Source organism: Camarhynchus parvulus, unplaced genomic scaffold (assembly GCF_901933205.1).
Source record: "Camarhynchus parvulus unplaced genomic scaffold, STF_HiC, whole genome shotgun sequence".
Lineage (NCBI taxonomy): Eukaryota > Metazoa > Chordata > Aves > Passeriformes > Thraupidae > Camarhynchus > Camarhynchus parvulus.
Window position 1 is genome coordinate 31,490 of NW_022148100.1, and position 16,954 is coordinate 48,443.

Consider the following 16,954-nt stretch of genomic DNA (forward strand, 5'->3'; position numbering starts at 1 on the left):
GAGACAAATTAATAACAGCACTGGGTGCTTGGCGATGGGCAGAGGCACACCAGTTAACCACAGCAACTCATCTCCTTTTTCCCCTACATTGGTCAAATACATATTCATAATGATTATACATATTCAAACATTTCTTTGAACTCGTTTACATGTTCCAGGAATTCTTTAGGTTGGTTTGACCCCCAACTCGCCTTTTTAGAGTACATGCAGGAATCGTGGATTGTTGTTTTGAGGGCTGTGTGTCACTCCTCACAAGGGCCCCTGTTCTGTGGTTTCAGCAGGTGACAGTTATTGACAGTGGAAGGGTCAGTGGCAGGGGTCCTCATCACATCCCTTCCTTCAATGTTATCTGACCATGCAGACGGTTTTAGCTATTTCCACAAGTACTTTAAATGAACATTAGCTATTTCACAAATATCTCTGAGTTATTATTGTCAGTTAGTTACAAAAATAAAAGCATTAGTTATTATTTCACAACTACAGCTACTTCTGCAAAAGTTAACATTATAATGCACAACACATGGCATCCACTTTAATATTTTGCGAAAGCCAAAACTACAATGTATGTTTTTCACACTGTCCACAAACTAAAATATCATCCATAAATGATGTTCTGAGGATATGAGCTACACAGGGGCCAGGGCATTGGCCACAAAAAGCTGACAAATTATACTATAGCAAAAGCAGCTAAAAGTGATTACAAACTGTACTGTATCAAAATCGTTGTGATTAAGAATAATTTGCAGAAGTCAATACATAATAGCAAAAGCCAACACTACCTAGTTATTTATAACAAACCCAGGGCAGGTTTTTCCCTTGCATGGAGCACTTGGGCCTTCCCCGGGCCCCTTCTGCCCTCCTGCAGAGCCGGTGGCATTTTCCAGCACACACAGTTTGTAACCAAGAGCCGGGGGCAGCCGAGAAGGCTCCAAGCGCCTCCTTCCAGGCTGACTCTGCAGGTGCCGAGGCTGCTCTGGGCTCTGCCAGGGCTCTGCTGGGGCTCAGCTCTGGGCCAGGCTGGGCCCGCTCTCCCCTCCCATTGCTCCGGGCAGCTGAGTCACAGCGGGACAAGGAAGGGACACGTCAAGGCAGTTGAGGTTTAAGAGAGTTTTTATTCCAAAAACTGCCATAACAAACAGGCTGTCCTAGCTACCTTAACTAACTACCAGTGCTAACTACCATAACAAAGTAGCAGTGCTAACTACCATAACTAACTAGTTGTCCTGACTACTGTAACTGAAAGCTGTCCTCAAGTGCTTCATCTCCTCTGCTGCTCCCTCAGTTGCTTCGCTGCAGTGATCAGAGGTGTCAGGCTGGAGAGAGGCTTGGCTGATGATAAAAATGGGTGCTGCCCAAAGGATAAAAAGGAAAGAAATGAACTGTTACTTTCCAGAGTCAAGTTCCTCACAGGCTCTGTTGCAACAGGACAAAGGGAAATGGTTTGAAACTCAGGATAGGGAAAGGAGAGGGAAGCAGGCTCAGATTAGATCTAAGGAAGAATTTTTTAACCAGGAGAGTGGGGAAACACTGACAGAAGGTGCCCAGAGATGTGGGAGGTGCCTCCTCCCTGGAAACATCCAAGCTCAGGTCAGGCAGGGCTCTGAGCCCCCTGAGCTGCTTGAAGATGTCCCTGCTCGCTGTGGGGCACCAGGTCCAGAGGAGCTCGAAAGGAGCCTGCCAAGCCCCAGCAGGCGAGGATTCTGCTTGCTCTGCGTGTGGAACGCAGCGAGACTGGAGACTGTCGGAGGGGGCCCCACAAGAAAACCCCTCCCTGGCGCTGCTGCTTGCCCTGCAGCCCTTGGCACTCACCTGCAGCAGCTCCTGGGCAGCCCAGCGCCGCTCCTCGTCCGGCTCCAGGCTGCACTCGAGGCAGTCCCGCAGCAGAGCCGACAGGCGCCGGGGCTCCTGCAGCTGCGGGGTCCCGTTCTGCCGGATCAGAGCGCGAGCCTGCAGGGAAAGCAAACTCAGCGCTCTGCCAGCTTCCTTCACACCCACACGGGCTCACATCCACCCCGGGGCCTCAGCCCCAGCTCCAGGGGCACTTTCCTCCCTGCCACAGATGCTGCTCACAGCTCATTTTGCTATGCCAACCAAAAAACCCCAAACCCTGGGGCTGCCACAGCCACTGCAACATCCAAATGATCTCGCCTTGAGAGCCAGTTTCATTGGCTGACTCTGTTAGTAGGAACCTCCATCAGAAATAGCACATTTTGCTTCTCCAAATATGGACACCAGCTTTACAGGCCATTTTCCAGAGTCAGTGTGGTCTGCCTGTGTTATTTCAGAGGATTCTTACATCAAGTGCATCTCTGCAGTGCCACTGACACTCAAGTAAATGCATTCCTGATGCCCCATCCCAGAAACTGCCAGGCAAGAAACAGGAGGTTTCTGATGCTGAAAACTCAGGCTTGGTGACACAGAGAAAGTAGCTTGGACTAGGAAAGAAATATGTTAGACTATGGGGATGTTAAACAATCATCTTCAGGTTTTCGACAAGTTTCCCAGTGAGAAGAATCAGGGGAGATCATCTTGCAAAACCTCTTTTAGAAACTCCTGCAGAAAACTTGTTGGGTTTGGGGGTGGGATTTGGGGATGGTTTGGGGTTTTCATGCAACATTAGAGCTGATGCACTTGCTTCACATTTTCAGGTCATCCTCACAGCCAGAAGAGCTGCAACAACATAAATCCCAAAGCAAATTGTTGCTGGAGATTGCAGAATATTCGTCTGTGTTGAGGCTGGAGTCCTCTGGGAATTCCCTTCCCATGTGCAGAAACCTCCAGCTGCTGCTCCCAGTGCAGGGTCCCCCTGTGCTCACAGCCTCTGCAGCCACTGGAGAATTTGCCTCTTACCATGGCCGCCGTTTCCCTGAAGTAAGGAGGTTCTCCTTCCACCATCTCGATGGTCACAATCCCAAAGGACCAGATGTCCACCTTGGGGCCATAAGGAGATCTGCTCACAACTTCTGGGGCCATCCAGTGAGCAGTGCCCACCATGGAGCTGCACTGGTCCTGCTCAGGGCTGAGCTGAGCGCAGAGGCCAAAATCAGCTGAGGACAGAAACAAACCCTGTCAAAGGCAGCTGGAATGAGGAAACCAAGCACAAAGATTCCCCACGCTCAGTCTGAGAGTGCAGTAGTGAAGTCAGCTGGAAAAGTCCTCAGGGCTGTAGCCAAGGAAAGATGGAACTGGACCCTTCAAGAAACCCTCAGCTTTCATGCAGTGGCTTTTACTGATTCCCTTGGAGCTTTAGATTCCCACTGCTGCCCCTCTGGCAGGGCCACAGCCAGAGCAAAGGCACTGCTGGCACCCTGCTCCTCTGCTGAGCTCTGTGCAGGGGCAGCCGCTCTCAGCTGGCAGCAGGGGCCGGGCAGTGCCCCCAGCAGCCCTTGTGGGGCTCTGGCCTCACTGGGAAGCAGCCCCACACCCGCAGCCCGGGAGCGCCGTGCCTGGCCAGGAACACCCACCCAGCCTGACAGAGCCGTCCATGCCCAGCAGGATGTTGGAGCTCTTCAGATCCCTGTGCATCACCCGGTTGGAATGGAGGAAATCCAGGCCCTGCAGACACTGAGAGAGAACAAGAAACACGAGGGCAAAAACCAATGGCCGGAATATATCACACAAGAAAGGACAGTTCAGAATTGTGCCAGCAGCAGCTTTGCTGGGACAGGCCAGGAGTGCAGTGCACACAAGCTCCAGGCAAACGGTTCAAGGCAAAGCTGAGAACAGCAAATCAAATCCAAACCAGACAGAGAGTACCACAGCAGCAGGAGAGAGAACAAGAACAGAGCAGAAGTGCAGTGATGCTGGCAGGCTGTTCATTGCAGAGGCTCTTTCTTCTCCAGCTCATAAAAACAACACAGAAACAAAGCCCTGAGCATGGAGCCACTCCTGTTCTCCTGGCCTGTTTGGAAGGACCATCGTGTCCCAGCCATGGGAGTGCCAAGCAGGATCCCTCACCTCCCGACTGACAGCTGCCATCTCTCCTTCAGCCATGCGTGTCTGTCTGACAACGTCCCGCAAAGTTCCTCCATCCATGTATTCCATCACCAGCCAGAGATCTCCATCAACAAGGAAGCTGGAAGAGGAAAACAATGGCATGGAGATGAATGTGCAGTGCTCAATTCCCCCATGGAAAAGCCTGGAGTGGAGTTTTGTTTCCAGGTCACTTGTCAGTGAGGACAGAATTAGATGGAGAGACATTCCTGCCAGGCTGCACAGCCCTTGGAATCTGCACAGTCTAAAGGAGAAGGAGACACCTGTGTGAAAGGTGAAGGCTTAGATGGCAAGCAGGTGAAAAATGCAGTTTAGCAACAGCCCAGATCAATGTGGAACCACAACCCTTGGCCCCAGCTGGTTCAGCTTCTGAACTCATCAGTTCCACCATTGCCTCCAGAACAAGGCAACACAACTCCCAGGGTTATCCAGGGCAGGAGGCCATGCAGCACTTGGGACAAAAGCAGTCAGAAAACCTTTCAGAAAGTCCCTTCAGAAACAGGCAAGGCCAGTGAAAAATGGGCAAATGAGGCATTTCTGGAAACAAGAACCCGATCTTCCTGGCAACTGTAGCAATGGAAAAGGGCTGGGAAGAAGAAGCCAAGGGAAATAATTTCTGCTGTGGTTTATCAGCACTTGTTGGGAGACACAGCAAATGGGGAGCAACTTGAAGGAAAAGCCAAAGCAAAGCAACAAAAGCACATGGAGGGGGTGAACTGCCAGGCTGTTGTTTTGGGAAGATGTGGCTGGGTCAGGCATTTTCAAAACAGGCTACAGACTCCGGATGCCAGGAAAGGTTAACGCAGGGCCCGGGCACGGGATAAGAGCTGAAGCACTCACCTGTCCAAAGAGTTGACAATGTTGGGGTTCTTCTTGTCCTTCAGGAGCAGGATCTCATTCACAGCTCGTTCCCTGTTCTGCCCTCTGAGACTCATTTTCTTTATGGCCACCTGAAGGGACATTGCAGCCCTTTAACTGCAGGAGTCTGTGCCAGGAGGCCACAGCAAACACAGAGCGAGTCTTTTTGGAGCGACAGAGCCGGGCTGTGCCAAACTGCCTTGGGATGGGACACCAGAGCTCAGCAAGGGCCATTCCTACAGCCCATTGCTCTGCCAGCTGGGGGCTGCTTACAGGACACATGGCCAGAGACATTTGGCCTTGCAAGCTCTGCAGAAATGGTCCCTCAGCTGTCAGCCTCAAAGCTCTAACAACATTCTCTGCACCTACAGTCTTCTCAAATGCCTCAACACTTCTATTATTATTCAAACCCATTTTGCAAGCAGGAGGTAATTCTGGTTCTGTGAAAACAGAGCAAAACAGCTGGGAACCCTTTAGCAATTCTATGGGATTTGGTCATGATTTCAGATCCAACTGCTCTGTTTGGGATTGCACAACAAAGCAGACACACACACCCATTGCTCAGGTGATCCCTGTCACAGGCTGTCACTGACACCAGACCCAAACACAACTGCAGGGTTTAGGAGAGAGCTTTGCTCTGGACATCCATCTTCTCATTTCTCTCCCTCTCTCTCTGTGAACAGCTGAAGTAGGACTAAAACCCCAAATTGAGCCCAAGCAGGATCTCTCCCTAATTAGGCCTTGAGGTACCCTTTGAAAATGAAAGGCAGGATGGAAAAACTGCTAAATAATGTTCCTGTCTGAGGCTGGGATGAAGATAAATTGGGCCTCAGTCTCCAGCAGCTGATGCATTCACACTTTTAGATATGAAGACCAAGCCAGGGCGTCCTGCTCTGACAGACATCGCTGCCCTCCTTGCATTCCTTGGGCACTTCAGAAGGACCAAGTCTGTCCCAGCTGTGCTCTGCAGGCTGACACTGCTCTGCCTTCAGAGGAGCAGCCTGGGCAGGAAAGCTCTGCTGGCCCCCAAAGCTGCAGCCACAGCTCCCAGCAGAGGGGAAAGCCCTGGAGAGCTGCCAGCCGTGCTGGGCGTGTTGGCACTGACCTCTCCTCCAGTGGCCCTGTCGAGTCCTTTATAAACGGTTCCGAAAGCCCTGGAGACAAAACAGAGAGAAGAAAGAAGCAGCGCTTTAGGCCCTGGCAGTGAAAGCCAGCCCAGACAGGAGATCTCTGCTGCCTGCAGCGTTCACAAACACCTGGGTGCATCGACCCTTCCAACCACAGCCCAGCAGCCACCAGCCCTCTGCCATGCAAGGTGTGCAAGAGAAAACTGAGACCCAACACGAAGGAATTGGGCTGGAGCAAATCCCAAATGTCCACACTGAATTACTTTAGTTCCAAAGCTAGGAGGAGAAATGGGTGTCTAAAGAACTGGAAAAGAATGCATTTCATCCTTTTCCATTTCCTGCCTAAGACCTGCAGGTTCCACAAGGGCCCTGCCATCAGGCTGCTGATGCATTTTCCCCCAGAGTGCATCAGCTCTGTGTCTGTTACTGAATGGATGGGGTCTGCTACCTGTGCTAGAATAGAGCGCTTATTAGTTCATCTCTGGTTTCTGTTTCTAAACCATTAGGTTGATAATCCTGACCAGTGGATATTTTTTGAAGGAAAATATTTGAAAGAAATCTTCTTGAGAACTGTTTTCTGACAGTCACCAGATGGTGAGTTGCTCTTTTAGGCAATCCAGTTCCAGGGACAGAAGATCTTCCAGGTCCTGCTCCTTGCTGCAGGCAGGACACTGCCAGCCTCAGGGGCCTTTGATGGCGCCTTCTGACCACAGTTATCAATTCTGATCAGGACTGAGAGACAGCAGGATGGTAGCCCAGTGTCTGAAGGTGCTTGGAGCTCTCCTGACTTCTCACTTGATCCTGCACCAGCACAACACCCGGCCCTGCTTGTGCAGAAGTCGCTGCCGTGCACTTACCCTTGGCCAATCTGCTCCACTTCCAGGTATTTCTCGGCAGGCTCCGCCTCGCTCACGGCGTTCCCTGAAAGAAACCATGTGGAAGACGCTCCCTCCCAGAGTGAGAGCCCGCCTTGCCAGCAGAGCCAGAGCCAGCCCCGCTCCCTGGGGCCGTGAGCCCCTTGGTGTCAGCTGGGGAAGGACAATAAATGGCTCTGTGACATTCAGCTGCAGAGCAACACTGGCTGCAGCTGATGCCGAGACACACACACAGCACCTGCTCGGGCACCCAGGAACAGAGCAGACTTACTCAGCTGCATCAGGCACCACTCCCCTCTCCCCTCTGGCTGCAGGGCTGTGCTGCTGTCAGAATGTTCAGCCCAGGATTCCCACAGCGGAGGGAGGTTCATTGTCCTCTTCCCAAGCAGAGGGATGTTCTCCATCCTCTTCCCAAAATGCTGCAGCTTCTCCATCCTCTTCCCAAAATGCTGCAGGTTCGCCATCATCTTTCCAAGCCAGGGGATGTTCGCTGTCCACTTCCCATGCTGGGAGATGTTCACTCTCCTCTTCCCAAGACACAGGATGATTAAGATGGGAGATGGGAATGTCTCATCTCATCCACTCGGAGATGTCCTCCATCCTCATCCCACACTGGGAGATGTCCTCCATCCTCATCCCACACCATGGGAGCTTGACCATTCTGGTCCCACACCAGGGGACATCCACCGTCCTCGTCCCACGCCGGGAGATGTCCCCTGTCCTTGTCCCACCCCGCGGGAGCCTCGCCGTTGCATTCCCACACCGCGGGATGTTCGCCCTCGTCTCCCAGAGCAGCGGGAAGTTCACTGTCATCTCCCGGCACTGAGGGAAGTTCACCATCGTCCGCCAGAGCAGCGGAAAGCTCACTGCTGTCTTCCTCCTCTTTGGCCTCCTCTTTGGAAGCAGAGGGAGCCCCAGGAGGTGCTGGTGCTGCTTTTGTGCCCTGTGGACAGACGGCAGCGTGAGGGACGGGAAGTTCTATCTCAGTTATCACCTTATTTATCCTCAGCTGCACATCCAGCTGCACTAAGCAGAAATTGGGTTTGGAGCTGTTCCAACTAACAATGGGCTAAAGTCAACATTGCCACTTATTGTTGGGAATTTGATATTCCACCATGGCTAAAGCCAGCAAGCAATCCTGTGCCTGCAAAACCAGACCTGCAGCTCTTCAAAAGCTCTTCAGCAGAAAAGGAGAAAACTGCTGGGAATTCCTTTTTGCTGCTGCTGCTGCTGCTGCAAAGACACTGACAGGAACTTTCCTTCACCCTCCCAGGCTGGCACTCGGCTGCCACATGCCGAGCTCACAACTTGCTGCACAATTCCAAACACCAAAGGTTCCTTTCCCACTCACCGAAGGAGGAGCTGCTCGGAATCCAGACATGAGGTGCCCTGAAATGGGAGAGGGAACATGAACCAGATGCTGTCAGGAGAAAAACTGCCTGTGGTGGGAAATGCCACGGAGCAAGGCAACCCCAAGAGAGCATTTTGCTTTCACAGCATCCTTCCAGGAGCCACAGTCCCTTCCCACAGCAAGCAAGAGAACAGCACAAAATACTGGGCTGGGTCAGTTCTTGGCTGGAGCAGCAAACGCGGGAGTTCCAGGCTCTGCTGGCACAGACTCCCTGCTTGAGGGAACAGAACCCCCCAGGGCTCATTGCAGATGCTGTGCATGCCCCGCTGGCTGCAGACACCCCCTTTTTCAGCTGCAGCTGCAGGCAGGAGCTCTCCCAAAGCAATGGTGCCTTCATGGCAATTTGGTTCCAAAGCCAACTCAGCTCCAGAGGAAGAACAGAAAGCACACAGCAAGCCCAAAGCCACAGATGCTGCACCGAGGGAAAACCTCGACTTACGTGCCAAGTGGGTTAAGAAGTACCCCGAATAAGCCACAGTGTACAGAGTGCAAACTGCAGCAGCCACGTGCTGGATCATTTTGGCTGCGCTGCACACGTCTGCAGCCTGTAGCCCTGCAAGCACAGAAGGACACCCGTCAGGGCTGGGCTGGCTGCTGAGAATGCCTCGGGCAGGAGGATCCTGCGGCAACGAGCCCAGAGCCACTCTGGGCACTGAGGCCTCCGTGTCCCACAGCAACGGGAACACCACGGGGACGTGGCGCTGTTCCTGTGACATCCCAGCAGCAGCTCGCGCAGAAACCGCCTGGAAGGTTCTCCTGTGTCACAAAGGAGCACAAAGAACCTCCCAGGGCACAGCCTATGGCCCAAAGGATGCAAGAGGAACTCGGAAAATGCAGCAAACAAGGACACCCCATAGCCCAGCCTGAAGACTGAGGAGGAACAAGGACGGCACCAAACCAAAGGAAATGTGACCTTTAGTCACTGATACTTCTGACTAAAAGCAGCAAGCCTTGTTCCATCTGGGATCTTTGTTCTAGTTCTAAAAACAAGCAAGGTTCTTCACTCTAAATACACAGACGGCAGGAACGGGGGAGGAGGTGGGATTAGGAAGGAGGAGGAGAGGGAGAGAGGAAAAGGAGGAGTAGGAAGAGGAGGAGCAGGAGCAGGAACAGGAGGAACAGGAGGTTCCAGTGCCCCCTGTGGCCGCAGCCACGGGACCATCGCCCCCACCTCGTCCTGCAGGTGAGTGGGGAGGGGGAGCTCATCCCAAATCTATCGGGGGGGTCCCTGAGAGGGTTTTTTACTGGGATGTGTTTGGAGCTTGCAGATTGTGGAATTGACCCCAAATATCATCTGGTGTCCCTGGGAGGTTTTTTTCTCTGTGTGTGTAGGTTTGGATCTTGCAGGAACCCAAAGCTGAGCCCCTTGGGAGGATCTTTGGGGGCCCACGTGGCCATTGCCCAGTATGGGCAGGGGAGGACATTGGTCCTGGGGACCCCAGGGAGGGGAACCCCTAGGTACCTCCAGAGTGGGAGAGAAAGTAAAGAGCAATCCCAGATCTGGGAGACCCGCAAAAAGAAGGGACCAAGAGGACCGTTGCAAAGCAGAGAAACCTATGGGTTACATGGGATCTCAAAGTAGAGCATCAGAAGGGAGAACCAAGGATGCCCCAAAACCCCTGGGACCCCAAGTGGGGAGAGCAGGAGCTGGAGAACTGGAGAGAGCCTGGAAAGGAGGGATCCCTTGGACCCCTGGGATCTCAAAGCAGAGAAAGGAGAAACCCCATGGACCCCCAAAAGCTGGATCATCCCTAAGCACAACGCTGGGGAAGGGGGAACCCCTGGAACTATTGGGCTGAATCTTGATATGTGGAGATTTTCATGGACACAAGACTCCTGCTGAGTTCCAGAGATGGACTTGGCCAGGAGGAGCCTCTACTCCAAGGCGCTTCCACATTGGTTTACCCCAAACCAGGATTTTTTATTCCCAAGCTGTGGCCGGATGGAGGAGGAGGAAAAGCCCCAGAGATCCCTCACGAGGAGGGGCTGCAAACCCAGCCCAGGGAGCTGCAGGGAGGAAAGAGCCCCCCTGTGCCAGGAAGGTGGCCGGAGATGCAACCAGAGCTCAGAGCTGGTGGAGAAGCCTCATGGCAGGGAGAAGCCTCACAAGTGCTTGGAATGTGGGAAGGGTTTCAGCCATAAAATTAAAAATGTCTGCGACACCACCCTGATGGAACACCAGAACATCCACACTGGGGAGAGGTCCTGTGAGTGTGGGGAATGTGGGAAGAGCTTCAGTGAGACCTCCGACCTCAGCAAGCACCACAAGATCCACACTGGGGAACGGCCCTAGGAGTGCTTGGAATGTCAGAGAGCTTCAGGTGGGATTCAGAGATCGTCACTCACCAGCACTTCCACACCAGGGAGAGGCCCTGCAAGTGTCCCGAGTGTGGGAAGGGCTTCGTGCACTGCTCCAGCTCCATCCCCCATGGGAGGATCCGCGCTGGATGATCCCCAGTGAGCCCCGTTGGGCAGAGCCCTGGTGACTCCTGTTCTGGGTGATCCCTGTTGGGTGGGGGGAAGGTGTTGGAGAGATTTCTTTCCCCTCTCCTTGTGCTGCTGTGATTTGGTTGGGAATAAATTCCCTCCCTGTGCCCAGGCCGGGTCTGTTGTGCCCGTGCCGGATTTGCTGAGGGATCTCTCCCCGTCCTTGTCCCCACGCAGGAACCCTCGGTTCCATTTGCTGTCCCCGTGCGGCTGCGGGGGCAGGGACAGAGCGGCTCTGGGGGTGCCCGGCATCGGGCCAGCGTCACCGCTCGCCACGGGCACCGCTGAGATCCCGCGCACCTGGGCACGCATTGCTGGGCTCACCTGAGCTCCCACCTGCCCAGCGCCCCAAGGTTCCCCCTTCCCAAAAAACCCCCCGCCCGGGGCTGCAGCGTCCCGGGAACCCCTTAGCCAATCAAAACACAGCCAAAACGTCCCGCAGCCAATGAGAGCGCGCGGCGCTGCCGAGCCCGCCCTGCTCCGGCCTGCACCTGCGACCCCCGCCGGGACTGTTTGGGGAGGGGGCGCGTGGGGGGCGCCCAGGCCGGGCCCAGAGCCCAGCGCTGCCCCAGCCCGACCTTCCCCGGCTCCATCTCTGAGCTGCCCCCGCTATAATTATGGCAAGATCCCCACCGGGGGAAAGCCCTACCAGCGTGGGGAGTGTGGGAAGAGCTTCAGCAACAGCTCCGACCCGAGGGCACACTGCTACATCCACTCCGGAAGAGGCTCTGCGAGTGCCCCGAGTGCGGGAAGAGCTTCATACGCTGTTCCAGCTCCATCTTTAGTGCAATACAATAATCTCCCATGGGAGGATCCACATTGGATGATCCCCACTGACCCCCGTTGGGCAGAGCCCTTGTTATGCCCATTCTGGGTGACCCTTGCTGGGTGGAGGGAAGGTGTTGGAGAAATGTCTTTCCCCTCTCCTTGTACTGCTGTGATTTGGTTGGTAATAAATTCTCTCCCTGTGCCCAGGCTGGGTCTGTGATGCCCATTTTGGTGGTTGATGAGGGATCTCTCCCAGTCTTATCCCAACCCAGGAACTCTTGGTTAAATTTTCTCAGCCCTGTGCAGCTGCGGGGGCAGGGACAGAGTGGCTTTGGTGGGTGCCTGACATCAGCCAGGCCATGGGCACCCCTGAGATCCCAGTGTGGTGGTGCATTGCCCCCTCCTCCTTTCCAGGCTGCAGTGTGATCTGAGAAATGCTTGTTAGGTCTTGTCCTTGGAAACAGCACCTGGGTTTTGCTCTTTCCAAGCTTATCAGCAATACTGTCTGCTCCCAGGAACTGCTGAAAGGCTCCTGTTTTCCTTACGACCAGCCTTGGAAAATATTCCTGTCTTGGTTTGGAAAGACAGGTGTCTGCTTAAGAAAGGCAGGAGCCTCCCCTGAGATGGAAAATGTAAACCCCCTCCCTCCGAATTGTTATGAATTTGAAATTAAGAGGGCTCTCAGGCAAATATATGGGAGCAGGGATATGAGTTCTTTATTAGGGAAGAAAATAAAAGGACAAAATAAACAATGCAGTAAATCCAACCAACACTGACAGAGTGAGAACACAACCTGACACCCTGTTGTTCAGGGTGTTGGTAGCAGTCCAATTGGAAATGTGGCTGCAGTCCTCCTGGAGTAGCAGATGTGGTTCTGTTGGAGCAGTGATCCTGTAGAAAGGCTGAAGTCTTCCTCTGAATATCCAGTGGAAGAGGCAGCTGCTGTTTCCTCTGGGGATCCAGTGGAGAAAGCCATGCTGGTGTTCCAGAAACTCAAGATTATATCTGGGTAGGAATGCTTGGCTCCTCCCTCTGGGCACAGCATCTCCCAGTGGGATGCTGTAGTTCTTATCAGTCATGCAGTGACATTCAATAGCCTTTTAACAACAGATGTCTCCCCTGAGGGAGGATTGGTTGTTGAAAAGATAAGGAAAACAGAAGACAACTGCCATTCAGATGGCAACTAGAATACATCTTGCTTGGCAGTCAGGACATTATCCACCCCTTACCTTATTTCCATCTGCCTCACAATGAAACCTTACCCACAGTTCTCACTTAAGGCTAGGTTTCCCTGTGGTACACAACGGCTTTCCTCCATCTTTTTGCATTACCCACCAAATGTAACCAGGTCCTTGAGCAAAAACAATTCCACTGATGGGTTTGTCTTTGCCTGAGGTGGGATTAATCCAAACAGTCTTCCCTAAAATGCCTTTCATATGTACCACAGGGACTTTATCTCCCTCCACTGTGTGCAGGGGTTCAGACTGGGCAGGACCAGCTTGATTGATGGACCCTCAGGTGTTGACCATCCAGGTGGCTTTTGCTAAGTTCGTTTCCCAATTTCTAAAAGTCCCTGCCCCACAAGTGCCTTCAGGGTAGTCTTAAGCAGTCCATTGCACCATTCAACTTTCCTGGCAGCTGGTGCCTGGTAGGGGATATGATATATCCATTCAATGCCCTGTTCCCTGGCCCAGGTGTTGATAAGGCCATTCTTAAAATGGGTCCCATTGTCTGACTCAATCCTCTCAGGGGTACCATGCCTCCAAAGGACCTGCTTTTGAAGGCCCAGGATGGTGTTCCGGGCAGTAGCATGAGACACAGGGTAGGTTTCCAACCATCCAGTGGTGGCTTCCACCATGGTCAGCACGTAGCGCTTGCCCTGGCGTGTCTGGGGCAGTGTGATGGTGTCAATCTGCCAGGCCTCCCCATACTTGTACTTGAACCACCGCCCACCATACCATAGGGGCTTCACTCGCTTGGCCTGCTTGATGGCAGCACACGTCTCACAGTCATGAATAACCTGAGAAATACTGTCCATGGTTAGATCCACCCCTTGGTCTCGTGCCCACTTATAGGTGGCATGTCTGCCCTGATGACCTGAGGCATCATGGGCCCATTGAGCTAGGAACAACTCCCCCTTATGTTGCCAATCTAAGTCTATCTTTGACACCTCTATTTTTGCTGCCTGATCTACCTGCTCGTTGTGTTGGTGTTCCTTATTAGCCCAACTCTTGGGGACATGGGCACCTACATGGCGGACTTTCACAGGTAGCTTCTCCAACCGAGTGGCAATGTCTTTCCATTCATCAGCAGCCCAGATTGGTTTTCCCCTATGCTGCCAATTGGCCTTTTTCCACCTTTCCAGCCAGCCCCAAAGAGCATTGGCTACCATCCATGAATCAGTGTAGAGGTAGAGCTTTGGCCATTTCTCTCTCTCAGCAATGTCCAGGGCCAGCTGAACAGCTTTGAGTTCAGCAAGTTGACTTGATCCACCTTCTCCTTTGGTATCTTGTGCAACCTGTCGTGTGGGGCTCCATACGGCTGCTTTCCACTTACCGTTCATCCCTACAATGTGACAGGAACCGTCAGTGAAAAGAGCGTAGCGTGTTTCCTGTGGTGGCAGTTGGTTATATGGAGGAGCTTCTTCAGCACGTGTCACTTACTCTTGTTCCTCTTCATCAATGAGGCCAAAGTTTTCACCTTCCAGACAGTTTGTAATTATTGCCAAAATCCCAGAGTGATTCAGGTTTCCAATACGGGCGCACTGTGTGATGAGAGCAATCCACTTGCTCCATGTAGCACTGGTGGCATGGTGGGTGGTGGGAACCTTTCCTTTGAACATCCACCCCAGCACCGGTAGTTGGGGTGCCAGGAGGAGTTGTGCTTCTGTACACATCACCTCCGAGGCAGCCTGGACTTCTTCATAGGCAGCCAAGATTTTCCTCTCTGTGGGAGTGTAGCTGGCTTCAGATCTTCTGTAACTTCTGCTCTAGAAGTTGGTCGGCCTCAAGTCTCTCCAGACACCTTCTGCCAAAGGCTCCAGGACAAGCCATTGTTTCCAACTGCAGAGTAGGGCATGTTCTTCACCTCTGGTCCTGTCCTGACTGGGCCAAGGGCTACAGCATGAGCGATTTCCTGCTTGATCTGGGCAAAAGCTTGTTGCTGTTCAGGGCCCCAGTGGAACTCGTTCTTCTTACGGGTGACCAGCTAGAGAGGGCTCATGATCTGACTGTACTCAGGAATGTGCATTCTCCAAAAACCTATGGCGGCTTGGAAAGCTCATGTTTCCATCTTGCTGGTTGGTGGAGACATTGCTGTGATCTTGTTGATGACATCAGTGGGAATCTGATGCCGTCCGTCTTGCCACTTTACTCCAGGAACTGGATTTTTTGGGCAGGTCCCTTGATTTTGCTCTTCCTGATGGTGAAGCTGGCTTCCAGCAGAATCTGGATGATCCTCTCTCCTTTCTCAAACACTTCCATTGCCGTGTTCTCCCACACAATGATGTCATCAATGTACTGCAGGTGCTCTGCAGCCTCACCCTTTTCCAGTGCAGTTTGGATCAGTCCATGGCAGATGGTGGGACTGTGCTTCCACCCCTGGGGCAGTCAGTTCCAGGTGTACTGCATGCCTCTCCAGGTGAAAGCAAACTGAGGCCTGCATTCTGCTGCCAGAGGAATGGAGAAAATGCATTGGCAATGCCAATGGTGGCGTACCACTTCGCTGCCTTGGACTCCAGCTCGTACTGGAGCTCCAGCATGTCCGGCACAGCAGCGCTCAGCGGTGGAGTCACTTCATTCAAGCCACGATAGTCCACAGTCAATCTCCATTCTTTGTCAGACTTACGCACAGGCCAGATGGGACTGTTAAAGGGTGAGTGGGTTTTGCTGACCACCTCTTGGCTCTCCAGCTCATGGATCATTTTGTGGATGGGGATCACGGCATCCCAATTCGTCCGATACTGCCAGCGGTGCACCATCGAGGTGGCAATTGGCACTCGTTGCTCTTCCACCTTCAGAAGTCCTACTGCAGATGGGTTTTCTGATAGTCCAGGCAAAGTGTTCAGTTGCTTAATGTTCTCTGCCTCTGCAGCAGCTATGCCAAAAGCTCACTTGAATCTTTCTGGGTCTTTGTAAAGCCATTCCGAGGAAGTCTATGCCCAGAATACACGGGGCCTCTGGGCCAGTCACAATAGGATGTTTCTGCCACTCTTTCCCAGTCAGGCTCACCTCAGCTCCCAACAGGGTCAATTGCTGGGATCCCCCTGTCACCCTGGCAATGGAAACAGGCTCTGCCCCCACATGTCCTGATGATATCAGGGTACACTGTGCACCAGTATCAACTAAGGCATCATATTTTTGTGGCTTTGATGTGCCAGGCCATCAGATCCACACTGTCTAAACGATCCAGTTTGCCCCTGCCTCTTCCTGGCTAGAGGCAGGGCCCGCCCCTCTAGTCCGTGTTATTTCTTTCCTGAGCATACATGGTAGAGGTTCCTTCAAGGGGATCTGACAGGTCATACCCGGCAGCTCGGTCATGGGAGGTTGAGGCTACCTGCACTTTAGTGGAACTCCCTTGGTTGGTGTTTACCTCCGTGAGTGGATGCACCCGTGCTACCAGGACAGAAGTGGGTCTTCCATCTCACCTTCCCATGTCTTCCCCATGGTCACGCAGGGAGAACCACAGGTCAGCCCCTGGGGTGTACCCTCTCTGTCTAGCTGGGGAACGTTGGGCTCTGACTTTGGGGCCTGTGACTTGCACTGGTGCCATATGGGAACTGTTGCTCCTCACTGTGGTGGTGTTCGCAGGGGTCCCAGGATGAGGGAAGAGACGAGAATGTTGACTCCATGTTTCAGAAGGCTTGATTTATTATTTTATGATATATATTATATTAAAACTATACTAAAAGAATAGAAGAAAGGATTTAATCAGAAGGCTAGCTAAGAATAGAAAAAGAATGAGTAACAAAGGCTTGTGACTGACCAAGAGAGTCCAGACAGCTGGACTGTGATTGTCCATTAATTAGAAACAACCACATGAGACCAATTACAGATCCACCTGTTAATTCCACAGCAGCAGATAATTATTGTGTACATTTTGTTCCTGAGACCTCTCGGCTTCTCAGGAGGAAAAAATCCTAAGGAAAGGATTTTTCGTAAAACATGTCTGTGACACCTCACCTCCTCCCTCATCTCCCTCATCTCCTCTTTGAGATTTTTAATCACAGCAGAGACATGAGCCAGCATTGGGCCTTTGATCATAACTCTCATCATTTCTAAGCTTGTTGGCAACAGAACCCACTGTCTCTCGGTTGGTGTCGGCATTAATCGTTGCAATGAAGGTGGTGTATTGAGATGGCCCCAGATTTGCCAGGCTCCACAACATTTGCCCTGTGCACCTGACCTTGTCGGGGTCATTATCATGCTGTCCATCCC

General features: G+C 52.7%; 1 protein-coding gene across 1 annotated transcript; it reads right to left on the minus strand.

Annotated features, from left to right (window-relative positions):
- Positions 1–1,026: 1,026 nt before the first annotated feature.
- Positions 1,027–14,082, minus strand: LOC115916038 (serine/threonine-protein kinase PAK 3-like). Its single transcript, XM_030969748.1, has 13 exons — positions 14,076–14,082; positions 13,473–13,616; positions 8,704–8,817; positions 8,205–8,242; positions 7,497–7,796; positions 6,836–6,927; positions 5,957–6,005; positions 4,834–4,943; positions 3,958–4,075; positions 3,465–3,564; positions 2,851–3,047; positions 1,810–1,947; positions 1,027–1,348 (listed from the first exon to the last, which is right to left on the minus strand). The coding sequence occupies exons 1-13, from the start codon at positions 14,080–14,082 to the stop codon at positions 1,259–1,261; spliced, it is 1,497 nt and encodes a 498-aa protein (XP_030825608.1). The 3' UTR covers positions 1,027–1,258.
- Positions 14,083–16,954: the final 2,872 nt, after the last annotated feature.

What these genes read in the sequence shown, in the direction of transcription:
- LOC115916038 (XM_030969748.1), bottom strand. An exon ending in TCCGAGCAGCTCCTCCTTCG is followed by an intron (nt 7,797 to 8,204) that starts GTGAGTGGGAAA and finishes GTCTGTCCACAG; the next exon opens with GGCACAAAAGCAGCACCAGC. An exon ending in ATTGTCAACTCTTTGGACAG is followed by an intron (nt 4,076 to 4,833) that starts GTGAGTGCTTCA and finishes TTCCTCTTCCAG; the next exon opens with CTTCCTTGTTGATGGAGATC.